This window comes from Bos grunniens, chromosome 12, assembly GCF_055505025.1.
Source record: "Bos grunniens cultivar Pamir isolate PY7600 chromosome 12, Bosgru_T2T1.0, whole genome shotgun sequence".
Lineage (NCBI taxonomy): Eukaryota > Metazoa > Chordata > Mammalia > Artiodactyla > Bovidae > Bos > Bos grunniens.
Window position 1 is genome coordinate 83,623,452 of NC_141176.1, and position 15,189 is coordinate 83,638,640.

Genomic DNA, 15,189 nt, shown 5'->3' on the forward strand with positions numbered 1-15,189 from the left:
AGGGACTGCAGTCTCCTCAGGCAGCGAACTCTGGGTCATCCGCAACTGTCAGCAGGATGTCCTGATGTTCCCAGCGAAGGACACAGAAGGGGCCGGCTCACTGCCTACAGCCAAGGACACACCCTCCAGTGGGGGATCAGACTTGCCCATCACTGCAGCAGGTGTGTGTGTGTGTGTGTGTGTGTGTAAATGCACGGGGTGTGTGTGTGTGTATGTGTGTGTGTGTGTGTGTCTGATGGGGGCATCCTTCTGGCTTAGAGTTCTGTAAAATTTTCTCACAAAACCTGAAATAGCCTACAAGGTTCTGCAATACTGCGGCCTTGTCATGTTAGAAGAACGGTCTCTCTGATATGTCCATGGGCTGGGACCTCATGCAGGGCACCCAGCCAGGGCAAAGCCTGAGGTTAGACAAGGCTGGGAGACCCTGCTGCCAGCAATAAAAGGGGCCCTAAATCAAGGAGATGCTCTCTAAAAGAAGATGGGAAATCTGGAGCACGATGGGGGCTCAGATAAAGGCTCAGCCAAAGTTCAGTGGAGCAGGGGTCCCCAACCTCTGGGATCTAATGCCTGGTGAGCTGAGGTGGGGCTGATGTACTAATCCTAGAAATAAAACGTACAGTACATATAATGCACTTGAATCATCCTGAAACCATTCCCCCGCCGCCCCAGTCCAGGGAAAAAACTGTCTTCCACGAAGCTGGTCCCTGGTGTCAGAGAGGTTGAGGACCACGGCCATAGAAAATAACTGATGCAGATCATTACTGAGATGCAGGCAAGCCAGTTTACCAGACAGACATCAAGATACGGACCTTATTGTTAACAATGGCTTCAGAGTCATCAAAGACAAAGTCTCCATCGTAGCTCCGGGCAAAACACACGAGGGAAGCAAAACCCACGAGGAACTTCGCCCAGAAGGGAGGAAGCAGAGAGGATGGGATGACATGGTCCAGACTGGCGTCCCACTCGGCCATCCTGACAGCTGCGCCCTGCTGGCCTCTGGGTCCAGCATTCTGCTGGCTAGAAACCTGCGAGATAAGTGACACGACATCAGTACTCATCAACGCCTTGGTAGCAGGCTTATAGAGTAGGCGGGCTTCCCAGGTGGTGCTCGTGGTAAAAAACCTGCCTGCCAGTACAGGAGAAGTAAGAGACATAGGTTCGATCTCTGGGTCAGGAAGATCCCTTGAAGGAAGGCATGGCAACCCACTCCAGTATTCTTGCCTGGAGAATCCCATGGACAGAGGAGCCTGGAGGGCTGCAGTCTACTGGGTTGCCAAGAGTTGGACACGACTGAAGCGACTTAGCATACACGCACACACAGTAGGCATGTTTACCCCAAGTGAAAAAGAGCGAGGCGGTCAATTATTTACTTATGCTGTGACTTTATAGGGCGTGACCCTAACACCTTTAAAGTATGCTTTCAAAACCCAAGTGGGCAGAACCGTCACCTTGGGCACAGGGAGCTTCTCCTGGGCCCAGATGCAGCCGACCACGTCAGGAGTCCTTGGGTTTCTGATGCTGGATTATCCCTGAGAAACACTGATTTAAGGGAATCCTATGTTTATCAGCTACCCATAAGGCAGATCATTTTTATAGTCCTTGAACCAGTTTACAAAGTTAAAAAAAAAGGTACCATCTTGCTTCTTGCAATCAAGAAAACTCAATGCATATTCATTGTGGAGTCTTAGCAGAAAAATTGTGTGTGTTTGTGTGTGCACGTGAAGCATGGTCCTGACTGTGAAAAGAGAGCTTCTGGTCTCTCTGCAGAACACAGACACTCCAGCCCATTCAATGAAAATCTGGGACAAAGAAGTTTAACAGAGGTGAGGTGGCAGGCACACGGCCATGGTTCCCACCCAGGGGATAGAGCAAGGAGGGCTCATTGCAGACTGATGCTGGGGACAGCATTGTTAGGCTGTGTCCTAAAGGAGAGTGGGGGGTCCTCTTCTAGGTGAGGACATGACCTCCAATGTTGGGAGGGAGTCAAGTTATAAAGACACTTATTTTAGCTTTTCTTTCAAATAGGCAAAACATTGAAATGAAATGCTGTCTCCCAGCCTTGCCATTTCTTACTTCGGTTGCCTTGCGTGTGCTGCCTATCTTTGAGTTCACGTCCTGTGCACTCAGCAAAGCAAAAGAACTTCCCAGCAGTTGCCTAAGAGCTTCCTAACCTGGAATTCACCAATTATGAAACCACCTCCCCTCCCCATCACATTGTATCTGTCCCCATGCCCACCACACCTTCAGTAGGCACCCTCCTTGGTTTTACCAGGATCTTGTCTAGGTCTAATCCTACCTGACTTTGGCCAAGTTACTTCACCTCTCTGGGCCTCAGTCTCCTCACCTCTGAAATGGGGATGATACCCACCTAACATGGTTGTCATGAAGGGTAAGCAGGACACCCACCGAAAGTGCTTAGAAGCACTGGGTTTAATGGATGTCAAAGGAAGGTTAACTGTTATTACAAGCACTTTCTTCAAGGAAGAAGAAAGCACATTCATTTGAGAATAATTTGAGAATCCCCTGGAGCATCTGGTTGACCGGTAATAAGCAAGACTCTTGTCTTCCCTACTAAGGGAGCAGCCCCACTCCTTCACACTGAGATGGAAGAAAATTTCAGGCCCTTTGGGAGTCAGTTTAGATGTACAGATGACCCCTGAACAACTCGGTGGTTAGGGGCACTGACCCTCCTCACTGTTGAAAATCTACGTAGAGCTTATAAGTTTGTATCTGCAGTTCCTTGCCATCCAGGGACTCAACTAACCACAGACCATGTAGTCTTGTTTTTTCTTTTTTTGGCTCCACGCGTGGCATGTGGGATCTTAAGTTTCCTGACCAGGGATCAAACTCACGCCCCCTACAATTTTGTTTTATCAAATTTTTTTTTTTAAAGTACTGAGGTCTTTACTACAGAAAATAATCTGCATATAAATGTACCCACACAGTAAGGTCAACATGCGTTTGAACCTGTATTTGTTTCCAGGTCTTCCAGGGAATGGATGGAATAGATGATGGAATCAATAAGTCAGTTCACAGGGGCACTGGACGTCACGGGCCTCTTTTCCGCAGCCCTCTGCCTGAGTGAACGTGCCGAGGATCCAACAACAGTCAATGGGACCCTTTCTTCTATGGCAGCAGTGTTCCTGTCCATGCCTGGGAAGAGGCCAGGTTTACCCCTAGAGAGGAAGGGCTTTGCAGCTCTCATGGTGCTGGGCCCTCAAGCTCCTCCACCTGAGGTAACTCATTTGTAAGTCATGCTTTCAGCAAGTACACGGGGAATATTCCAGCCACTATGTGTCACTCCCCCCACCCTCCTTTTTCACTGAAAGGATAAGCTGCTGGTCAAATCCAAATTACAGTTGCAAACACAATAGAGGTCACCACGCAGGCCCCAAACACTGTGTCTGTATTTGAGCTCCAGAAATTACTCCTGCTACAACAAGTGAAAATAGATTGAACAGTTAGGAAGCTCCCCTGACGTCATACGGAGGGAATACAAGAGTCCTTTGGTTCAGAAAGTGAATATGAAGGAAAGCAAATGGTTTATATTAGTTTCATATCAATTTTAAATGTGAAATGGAGCTGTGAGCTGACAGATGGTCCATTAACTGGTCTTCATGTTGTCTGCTTCAGGCCCAGATATTTGAGTTTGTTGTTCAGTCGCTCAGATGTGTCTGACTCTTTGCGACCCCATGGACTGCAGCATGCCAGGCTTCCCTGTCCTTCACCATCTCCTGTTTGTGCAGACTCATAGCCATGGAGTTGATGATGCTGGTATTTACAAGTGGATCTCTGAGGTTCAAATGGCCCTCTAGGAAGAGTAGTGCATCAGGAACTAATTTGTGCTCCTGAATTAGTTGCTGTGGCAGAGGATGAGATGGTTGGATGGCATCACCAACTCAAAGGACATGAATCTGAGCAAACTCCAGGAGATGGTGAAGGACAGAGGAGCCCGGCATGCTGCAGTCCGTGGGGTCGCAGAGTCAGACACAACTTAGCAACCGAACAACATCATTAGTTGCTGTGCCTCCCTTTTCACCTCAGATTATCTGTAACACACACTAGCGCTTTTGGTACTCAGGCAAGGGCTGCTGAGATAGACGGAAGGCAGACTATAGACCTGAACACTGGGACCAGGCCTGGACTCTCGGGGGGTCAACAGGATGGATGAGCCCATCTCAGAAGGGTCCCCCCTCTGGCAGGGACATCAGGGAGCCTAGACTCTGCCCTGCTCCCCATCCTGCTGACTCTTCCCTCTTCATTGCTGCTCCCCTTCCCTGGTCCAAGATCCCCACTTCTCTGCTGCCCTCAAGGACACTCACAAATGCCCTTCCCATTTAAGGCCTGATTGCTAATGGGCAGAGTAGGGTAGCTCAGAAAATACTGTGGATCAGCAAATGCAATTCTGCTACAGTGTGTCAGGAACCTTAGTCTAGCCCAGTGGTTAACAGCACAGGCCCTGCGGGCAGACAGACTTGAACTTGCTACCTATATGACCTTGAGTTGCCTGGTCTTTCCAAGGATCCATTCCTCATCAGCACCATAGGGTACCTGGAGGTTGTACTAAGGATTAAACGAGAGCATATATGGAAACAGTTGGTTCCCACTACTGTTATTACTGGGCTTTCCTTGTGGCTCAGCTGGTAAAGAATCAGCCTACAATGCGGGAAACCTGGGTTCGATCCCTGGGTTGGGAAGATCCCCTAGAGAAGGGAAAGGCTATCCATTCCAGTATCCTGGCTTGGAGAATTCCATGGACTGTATAGTCCATGGGGTCCCACAGAGTCAGATACGACTGAGTGACTTTCACTTCACTTAATTATTCTGCAGAGATTAGTTCCCAGTGCCTAGTCCCTGATGTCCTCTCTTGGGATCACCCATGTTGCCATCATGTTGCTGAAGCTCCAGTATTTTGACCACCTGACGCAAACATCTGACCCACTGGAAAAGACCCTGATGCTGGGAAAGATCGAGGGCAAAAGGAGAAGCAGGTAGCAGAGGATGAGATGGTCAGATAGCATCACTGACTGAATGGACATGAGTTTGAGCAAACTCCAGGAGACAGTGAAGGACAAGGAAGCCTGGCGTGCTGCAGTCCATGGGGTCGCAAAGAGTTGGAGACGACTGAGTGGCTGAACCACGTTGCTGTCAACTTTTATTCTTGAGGATAGGCTAGCCAACCAAGGCCAGCAGTAGCCCATCAGGTAACCTGATGCAATTGAGAGAAGGGCACTCTTCTTTTGGGCAGACCCAGGGCACTGGCTCCGTGACCAGGCATCTGTATGTCCTGCATAAACCACATAGCTGAACACATTAATCCTCCTCCTCCAACAGTAGATGGACTTTTTTTCTGCAAGGATCGAAGGCAGGCTGGAAGCTGAGGTACAAGAAGCCCTGCCAGCATGAAGTGGCACCTGGAGGGAGACGGGGCCCTTCCGTCTTTTTGTACCAGGAGAAAGAAAATGGCAATCCAGTATTCTTGCCTGGGAAATCCCATGGACCAGAGGAGCCTGGTGGGTTGTAGTCCATGGGGTCTCAAAGAGTCAGAAACGACTGAGTGACTAAACAGCAGCATGAACCAGGAAAAGGGGCACGTTCTGTTTCTCTCTCTGGATGGGCCCTGGGCGGCATCACCCCATTCGTCTTCCCCAGGGGATGTCCTGCTGCGAGCCCTGGCTCCTGAGCCAAGGAAGTTTGCCTCATGGACAGAGAAGAAAGGAGCAACATCATGGCCTCAGGTTCAGCCCATGCAGGGCTCCAGTTAGCTCTACCAGTGACCACACTGTTGATGGGATTCCTGTCCCATTCCTGTGCTTACCCCCATTGTGTTGAGAATTCAGTGGCGCCTGTATGTAGTTAGATTGGGAACTGAAGCACAAGCCTCTTTATTCTCAATATCTCAAACTCCTTATACCAAGCTTCTATTTTCAGGGGGTTAAAACCCATCAATCAATCGTCAATGAAAAGGTCAAAGAGACCTTAGAGAGGGCACACCATCCCTCAAAAACGAACACACAGCAGTCACTGAGCTCTGAACCTGGGGACTCGGTGACGCCTGACACAGCAGCCTGGACTGCAGTAAGGGGCTGACAGATGCAGATCAAACCTACACGATCCCTGGAAAAATCAGCAGTGAACACCTACTAAAAAATATTCTTTCAGCTGCACTGAAGGGCCTTCTGGCCTCAGACTGGCCTTTTCAGCTCATCAGTATTGATCCATTCACACACCGGTTGCCCTCTGCCAGCCCAAAATGAGAGTGCGTTTGGAAACCAGAATAAAGAACACAACCGTTCCTGACCTAGCACCTGGAGACCTGAGCTGGCTGCTCCTCTCTTGGGGCCCCCAAGGCACTGGAGACTCATCTCTCCCGCCCTCCCCCCACGCAGCGCTGAATACAATGCTACTCCGAGTAGCTTCCTCTTCGGATCACCTTCTCGGTTTCTTGATTCAGTAACGCGCGAGAGCCATGCCTGCCGACAGCCAGGATGACTGCGGGAGGTTCGACATTCCCAGTTCCACTGTCCCAGAAAGTTTCCAGCTTGCTAGCTTGTAGTCATTTTCCCATCGAAGTCAGCGGGTGATACTTCACCCCACCTCCCTCTGGGGCGCTCCAGGCGCGGTCGGGGCTGAGGGGACAGGGAGGGGGCCCCCGTGAGTCCTCTGTTAACTGTTTCTCAAGAAACACTCCCCATCCATCTGCGCTCCAAGAGAAAGAGCAGCGTGGGATGACTCACGGGGCTCTGGCTAGCTCGTTCCTCTAACTCCTCCTTTCTTTTGTGTGCGGTTAAAAAAAGAAGGAAGAAAATACGCACAGCCTACAGACACAACATCAACAAGACGAGAAGCCCCGCGGAGTTCGCAGGAGGTGAGGCGGCGGCTGCGCCACCCGTTCGGCTTCCCCAAACTCCAAGCCCGGCGCAGGGAAGCGGCAGCTCGGTAGCGGCCCCGGGCGCCCCGGCCCAGGGCACGCCGCTCGGCCGGGCAGCCAGCGCGGGGAGGCTGGCACTCGCGGCGCGGTCAGGGCGCCGCCTTCACCCCTGGGCGGGCCGCCAGGCGGCCCGGCTGCGCCCAGCCATCGCTTGCGCGGCGGCCAGCTGGCGGGTGGCGCGGGGGCCCGCGGCCAGGTGTCCGCTCCGGGGGACGCGCCAGAGGCGCCCGTGCGCCCGGGGTCGACGGGGAGCCTGCGCTGCCGGGGCGGCAGTGAGCGCGCCCCCTCCACGCCGCGCCCTTTGTCCCGTGCCGCTGACACCCGGGCGCACGGCTCCAGGGCCCGCATCCGCCGTGACCCCGGCCCCGGCCGCAGCCCAGGTCCCGGAGCCAACTCCTTCAGCCGCGCCGCCGCCGGGCCCGGCTCGGACTGCCGGGGCTCGGGGCGCGGCGGGCAGTGGGGACCGCCCGCGTCCGCTCGGCGCCCAACTCCGCTTGCCCAGCCACGGTGCCCTCAGCCCTGCAGGGGCCGCCCCGCGTGTTACCTGCAAGGAGCCCGAGCGGCGGCCGCATCTCCCCGGCGGACGCGGGCAGTCCGGCGGCTACGGGAGCCTGCCCCGAGCTGGGCAGGGGGAGGGGCCGCGCGCGCCGCGCCCCCGCCCCCCGCCGCGTTCCCCCGCCCCGCGGCGCCCGCGCCGCGCGCTCGCCCGCAAGGCCCGCAGCTCCCCACGCGCGCGGGCGCCCCCCTCACATCTCCGCCGCCTCGGCCCGCCCTCTCCTCGCGGCCATTGGCTATACCTGCCGTCACTTTCGCGGGCGCCGCCGGTCCCTCTCCAGCTCATTGGCGGACGCGCCGGTGACGTCAGGCCAGGGGCGCGAGCCGCGGCGCAGGGAGCCGCCAGCGACTGAGAGGCGGACTCAGCGCCAGAGGAGGAAGCGGAGTCCTGGGCGTGGAGCCCCGGGTGGGGCTCCGGCGGCTGGAGGCGGCGGCCCCGGGCGGCGGGCTGCGGGGGCCGCCGCTGGCCTGTAGGCGCTTCCCCGTGCCCCTTGCGGCGCTGGAGCCCGTTCCCGGCTTGTCCGGCGCTCCTCTTGCTGCCGGTGGCGCTCGGCGGAGGGGTGCTGCCGCGTCCCTGCAGGAAAGGGAGCTGGATCGCAGCGACCCGGACGCTAGACTTCCTCTTGCCTGGGAGGAGCTGTTTCGAGTGTGTGTCTCAACTTTCTGCGTCTCGGGAAAGACCCGATGCAACTGCGTTCTTCCGTCCAAGGCCCTGCTGCTATCCCGCCTTTGTTTTTAGCAGACCCCGTTCCACGGCTCTAGTCTCGCATCTCCTGCTGACCCACGAATCCTGCCAGCTTCTGCATCCAAGTCATTTTTGTCCTGAACTTCCTCTCCCAACCACATTGCCACTCCGCGCGTTTCATAACCCCCATTCTTAGAAGATTTTTCTGCCTCCCGTGTCAAGGAAAAAGAGAAACTTTCTCCACTTGCCATTGCCAAACCTACAAAGTGTTAGTCGTTCAGTCGTGTCCGACTTTTTGAGGCACTATGGACTGTAGCCTCTGTCCATGGGATTCTGCAGGCCAGAAGACTGGAGTGGGTGACCATTCCCTCCAGGGGAGTCTTCTGGACCCAAGGATGAAAAGTGAAAGTCGCTCAGTCGTGTCCAGCTCTTTGCGATCCCATGGTCTGTAGCCCACCAGACTCCTCTGTCCCTGGGATTCTCCAGGCCAGAATACTGGAGTGGGAAGTCCATTCCCTCCAGAGGATCTTCCCAACCGAGGGATTGAACCCAGGTCTCCCGTATTGCAGGCGGATGCTTTACCGTCTGAACCACCAGGGAAATCTGAAACTTACAAAGCTACTACTGTTACTAAAAACATGGATTCTGAACCTTCCCTCCATCCTGCTTTTCCTCCAGTATCAGAGTCCTATCTTAGATCAGTATCTCCCTCTTCACTGGACCCGAGTCATAGGCATTTCATGAACCCCAAACCTTCCTCCCCTCCAGGTGCCCTTCCAGCTGCCCCTCTTGCCTTGCTCCTACTCTCTGTAGCTGAACTCCTTGAAAGGTTGTCTGCCCACGCTTCTCTGGTCTCCCAGATCGCACTCAGTTCTTGATTTCTGCATTCCACTGAAACTGTCTTGGCTACCTGCAGTTAGTAATACAAAGGACACTGTCCTACTTCGTTATACCTAATCTCTTAGCAAAGTCTTTCTTCCTTCTTAGAACACTCTGGTAAGAGCGATAATCCACCCAGTTCCCCCTCCAGTCTCCTTGGCTTGCTCTGGGTCTGCTTCTTGATAACATACAAGTGATGTATTTGAAAGATCTCAGCCCTTTGCTTTGAAGCCACAATTTTTCCCTGCATGATTTAACACACTGCCAACATTTCAGTGAATATCTTCCAAATTTACAGTTTGGATCCTTCCTTCTCTGAGCTCCAAACCTGTGTATCTAGCTTCCTAATCAGCTTCTCCACTTGGTTGTCACCAGGACCTCGAATGGAACTCGTGCAAAGTGAGAGGCGTGCTCTCGCTGCTCGCTCCTCTTCAGGGCTCCCTGTCATGGTGACGCTTCCAGTAATTCCCCAATCTGCCATCACCCTTGGTATGTTAACAAGTCACCAAGACTCTACTTGTGACATGTGGATCAAATCTGAACAATTCTCTCCTTTTCACTGCTGTGTGTAGTGCTGTGCTACTGCGTGTGCTTCCTAACCCACATTCAGTGTTGTCACACTGGGAGATTGCGGTCAACCACTGTGGGAGTATCTCAGTTCAATTCAGTGGCTCAGTGGTGTGTGACTCTTTGCAACCCCATGGACTGCAGCGTGCCAGGCTTCCCTGTCCATCACCATCTCCCAGAGCTTACTCAAACTCGTGTCCTTTGAGTCGTGATGTCATCCAACCATTTCATCCTCTGTCATTTACACCATGGAAATTGGCAAACACAAATCAGGGCTTGATTTGATGTTTTGTCCACTTCCTTCTTTGCTAGATTTAAGAAAGTGATGGAGGAAATAATAATGCAGATGAAACTTAAAAATCTGTTGCGTTTAGTGATGACATGAAAAGATCTTAATTTAGTGGCCTTGATTCATACAAAGGTGAGACATAGTTGAACAGATGACGTATCAGATTTAATGACAATGAATGTATTGGGAAAAGAGCAGATTGAGATGCAATTCCATTTGTGAAATCATGGCTGAATTACAAGCATTGGTTGGATATAGACACAACCCCTTAGCAAAAATCAACAAAAGCGTTCCGTGAGATTCCATCAACTGCCAGCACAGCTGGAAGAATCTGCCTGCAATGCAGGAGACCCTAGTTCGATTCCTAGGTTGAGAAGTTCCCCTGGAGAAGGGATAGTCTACCAACTCCAGTATTCTTGGACTTCCCTGGTGGCTCAGACGGTAAAGAATCCACCTGCAATGTGGGAGAACTGGGTTCAGTCCCTGGGTTGGGAAGATTCCCTGGAGGAGGGCATGGTCACCCACTACAGTATTTTTACCTGGAGAATCCCTACAGACAGAGAAGCCTGGCAGGCTGCAGTCCATGGGGTTGCAAAGAGTACAAGCATTGGTTGGATATACACACAGTTCAGTTCAGTCACACAGTCGTGTCCGACTCTTTGCGACCCCATGAATCGCAACACACCAGGCCTCCCTGCCCATCACCAACTCCTGGAGTTCACCCAAACCCATGTCCATTGAGTTGGTGATGCCATCCAGCCATCTCATCCTCTGTCGTCCCCTTCTCCTCCTGCCCCCAATCCCTCCCAGCATCAGGGTCTTTTCCAATGAGTCAACTCTTCCCATGAGGTGGCCAAAATATTGGAGTTTCAGCTTTAGCATCAGTCCTTCCAAAGAAATCCCAGGGTGATCTCCTTTAGAATGGACTGGTTGGATCTCCTTGCAGTCCAAGGGACTCTCAAGAGTCTTCTCCAACACCACAGTTCAAAAACATCAATTCTTTGGCACTCAGCTTTCTTCACAGTCCAACTCTCACATCCATACATGACCACTGGAAAAACCATAGCCTTGACTAGACGGACCTTTGTTGGCAAAGTAATGTCTCTGCTTTTGAATATGCTATCTAGGTTGGTCATAACTTTCCTTGACAGAATGTGGTCCACTGGAGAAGGGAAAGGCAAACCACTTCAGTATTCTTGCCTTGAGAACCCCATGAACAGTGTGAAAAGGCAAAATGATAGGATACTGAAAGAGGAACTCCCTAAGTCGGTAGGTACCCAATATGCTACAGGAGATCAGTGGAGAAATAATTCCAGAAAGAATGAAGGGATGGAGCCAAAGCAAAGAACAACAGCCAGTTGTGGATGTGACTGGTGATAGAAGCAAGGTCTGATGCTGTAAAGAGCAATATTGCATAGGAACCTGGAATGTCAGGTCCATGAATCAAGGCAAATTGGAAGTGGTCAAACAGGAGATGGCAAGAGTGAATGTCGACATTCTAAAATCAGCTAATTAAAATGGACTGAAATGGGTGAATTTAACTCAGATGACCATTATATCTACTCTTATGCAGGAACCCCTTAAAGAAATGGAGTAGCCATCGTGGTCAATGAAAGAGTCTGAAATGCAGTACTTGGATGCAGTCTCAAAAACGACAGAATGATCTCTGTTCATTTCCAAGGCCAACCATTCAATATCACAGTAATTCAAGCCTATGCCCCAACCAGTAATGCTGAAGAAGCTGAAGTTGAATGGTTCTATGAAGACCTACAAGACCTTTCAGAACTAACACCCCAAAAAGATGTCCTTTACATTATAGGGGACTGGAATGCAAAAGTAGGAAGTCAAGAAACACCTGGGGTAACAGGCAAATTTGGCCTTGGAATATGGAATGAAGCAGGGCAAAGGCTAATAGAGTTTTGCCAAGAGAACGCACTGGTCACAGCAAACACCCTCTTCCAACAACACAAGAGAAGACTCTACACATGGACATCACCACATGGTCAACACCACAGCCAGATTGATATACACACAAGCCTTTAGCAAAAAGCAACAAAAGTGTTCCATGAGATTCCATCAACTATGTAGAATTTGCAGGAAAAAGAGTATTTGCCTGCTTTTATCATTACTTGCAAACTGTGTGTTACAATCCTTTATGTCATTTGTAACATTTATAATACATAATAAAATAAATAAAATAAAGTGTCTGTCTACAATGCGGGAGACCCGGGTTCAATCCCTGGTTTGGGAAGATCCCCTGGAGAAGGAAATGGCAATCCACTCCAGTACTATTGCCTGGAAAATCCCACGGACAGAGGAGCCTGGTAGGCTACAGTCCATGGGGTCGCAAAGAGTCGGACACGACTGAGTGACTTCACTTTCACTTTCAATTCTCTACAGACAATATACTCCTTACTTCCGACCCCCAGGACGATTCCCTGCTCCCAGTGTTCTTAGGCTGAAGGCCCCAATGCTGCTGTCTGACCTGGCCCCTTGCCTGCTTCCCCTGAGTTATCTCATGGCCCTGTCACCTCTGTTTCCTGAGCTGAGCCATGTGGGCCCCTTCTAGTCCTACAGGGCGCTCTGCTCCTGTCCATCTTGGACTTTTCACATACCCGAAAGTGCTCCCCTCTGCTCACCTCCATGACTCTCGACTAATCCATACTCGGGTCTCTGTGCAAGTGTCCATCGCTCAGAAAAGCCTTCCTTGAATTTTCTCTTTCAACACCCTTAGGTGCCTCTGAATATGCTCTCATAGTTCTTATCACCATTGTTACTAACTAACCACATGCTCATTATATCAAGTCGATCTCCATCATTAGACTTCCATGGAGGCAAGGACCGCATCTTGCAGACAGTCCATGGTGTCTCTCAGAGAGAAGTACATTTCTGAAAGTCATTCTGCGTGTTACTAGCAGTGTTTGGAGTCAGAATTGGAATCTTCTGGCTTAAACCAGGGGTGTTGTGCTCCATGAACTGCTGAGCTAGCCGTGATCAAAATGATTTCATACTATGTACTGAGCACGGTGGCAGGCTCTGTGGAGAATATAAAGATAAGCAGGGTGCTGATTCTGCCTGTCACAATCTTATGGTTTAATAAGAAGTGTAAGCTACTCCCACCCCGGCCCGCCTCCAACCCGGGGTGGGTCGGGGCGGGGCGGACTGTCCCCAGAGCGCCCCTGGCGGGTCGCACCGTCGGGCCGGGGGGTCGCGCCTCCTTCGCCACGAAGCGAGCGCACGGGGTCCGCGGCGAAAAAAAATCGTAAAAATCTTTAAAAAAAAAAAAAAAAAGAAGAAGTGTAAGCTACAGAAAACGTCTCCCTGCTGCTGGGCCATCCACTGACCCCTACCCCCCAGCCCCAGCCCCTTGGGTAGGAGCTCCGGGGTCACCACACTCATGGAAAGTGAGTTAATGTATGCCAGGCACTGTGCGGATGCTTTGAAAATGTAATCTTATTTTATATTTTTAAAAAGACTTTTTATTTAATTTTTTGGCTACATGCGGGATTTCTCTGGTTGCAGTTCCTACTTCGAGTTTCTCTGTCTTTGTTATGGTGCACGGGCGTCTCGTTGAGGTAGATTTCTCTTGTTGCAGAGTAGGGGCTCAGGGCACGCGGGCTTCAGTAGTTCTGGCTCATGGGCTTAGTCATTCTGGGCAAGTGGAATCATCCCGGACAAAGGATCGAACTTGTATTCCCTACATTGGCAGATGCATTCTTGTCCACTGTACCACAAGGGAAGTCCCCTATCAGTATGTTTTATCAGATGGCACTTGGAAGAGCAGAATATCGAGGGAGATTTTTATTTTTTTAACCTCTCCACACAGCATGCGGAATCTTAATTCCCCTACCAGCGATGGACCTGTGCCCCCTCGCATTGGAAACGCAGAGTCTTAACCACTGGACTGCCAGGGAAGTCCTGAGAATTTTATTTTTAACACATAAAAGATTTGAATTTGTTTGTATGCTGAGAAGTAAGAACCAGAAGAGAGGGAGAGGCTGAAGATGAAGGAGAAAAAATAAATAATATGGATCATGGTCTCTTAAAACTAAGAAAAAATTTAACGCAGACACAGGTTAGAATAGATACTTGTTTTCCCACTGAACTAAAAAGAATTTAATGATGCTAAATAACATGAACTTCGCATTCGTGAACTGTCTACTTTTCTGAAACATCTTATATTTTGACCTGTTCACCCACATTAACCAGTTAGCAGTCTATCTGCTCTCTCTTAAATTAACTGCCTCCTGTCTTTATTTCTCCTGAGTGTTCCTCTTTTCAAGAGACTCACAATCATTTCTATTTTTAGAATTCCCTGATTTCTGTAAGAGTTGTGAGAACTTTTGTAGGTCAATCAATATTTGCCTGGTGTAGAATTTTTTTTTTTTTTTTGGTATTTTTATATGGATAAAAAAATGCTTTCGAAAGAATGCCAAAGGGTTTCATTTGCTTAATCTTAAAGCATCATATTTTTAACAAAGCATCATATTTACATGATATTTCTATACATTTTCATTTTTAATGTGCATTTTCAACATTAGGTCAGATCAGATCAGATCAGATCAGTCGCTCAGTCGTGTCCGACTCTTTGCGACCCCATGAATCGCAGCACGCCAGGCCTCCCTGTCCACCACCAACTCCCGGAGTTCACTGAGACTCACGTCCATCGAGTCAGTGATGCCATCCAGCCATCTCATCCTCTGTCGTCCCCTTCTCCTCCTGCCCCCAATCCCTCCCAGCATCAGAGTCTTTTCCAATGAGTCAACTCTTCAAAGGAGGTGGCCAAAGTACTGGAGTTTCAGCCTCAGCATCATTCCTTCCAAAGAACACCCAGGGCTGATCTCCTTCAGAATGGACTGGTTGGATCTCCTTGCAGTCCAAGGGACTCTCAGGAGTCTTCTCCAACACCACAGTTCAAAAGCATCAATTCTTTGGAGCTCAGCCTTCTTCACAGTCCAACTCTCACATCCACACATGACCACAGGAAAAACCATAGCCTTGACTAGACGGACCTTTGTTGGCAAAGTAATGTCTTTGCTTTTGAATATGCTATCTAGGTTGGTCATAACTTTCCTTCCAAGGAGTAAGCGTCTTTTAATTTCATGGCTGCAGTCACCATCTGTAGTGATTTTGGAGCCCAGAAAAATAAAGTCTGACACTGTTTCCACTGTTTCCCCATCTATTTCCCATGAAGTGGTGGGACCGGATGCCATGATCTTCATTTTCTGAATGTTGGGCTTTAAGCCAACTTTTTCACTCTCCACTTTCACTTTCACCAAGAGG

The 15,189-nt window shown here is 50.5% G+C and overlaps 1 protein-coding gene and 1 long non-coding RNA gene across 4 annotated transcripts in view; one reads left to right on the forward strand and one right to left on the reverse strand.

Moving 5' to 3' along the window:
- Nucleotides 1–7,558, reverse strand: part of TMTC4 (transmembrane O-mannosyltransferase targeting cadherins 4) — a 56,227-nt gene extending 48,669 nt beyond the window's left edge. Inside the window, exons 1-2 of one of the 2 annotated variants that reach the window (XM_086330517.1) lie at nt 7,476–7,558; nt 810–1,025 (exon numbers count right to left, since the gene is read on the reverse strand). In XM_086330517.1, coding sequence (XP_086186643.1) covers nt 810–971 — 162 coding nt within the window. In that variant the 5' untranslated portion in view covers nt 972–1,025; nt 7,476–7,558. Of the gene's footprint in view, nt 1–809; nt 1,026–7,475 lie in introns of those variants that run through there. The other variant, XM_086330518.1, reaches the window with a different exon arrangement.
- LOC147362013 (uncharacterized) overlaps nt 6,655–15,189 on the forward strand; it is a 137,079-nt gene continuing 128,544 nt past the window's right edge. Inside the window, exons 1-2 of one of the 2 annotated variants that reach the window (XR_015138444.1) lie at nt 6,705–6,868; nt 11,480–12,108. This is a non-coding gene — a long non-coding RNA (uncharacterized LOC147362013). Of the gene's footprint in view, nt 6,869–11,479; nt 12,109–15,189 lie in introns of those variants that run through there. The other variant, XR_015138443.1, reaches the window with a different exon arrangement.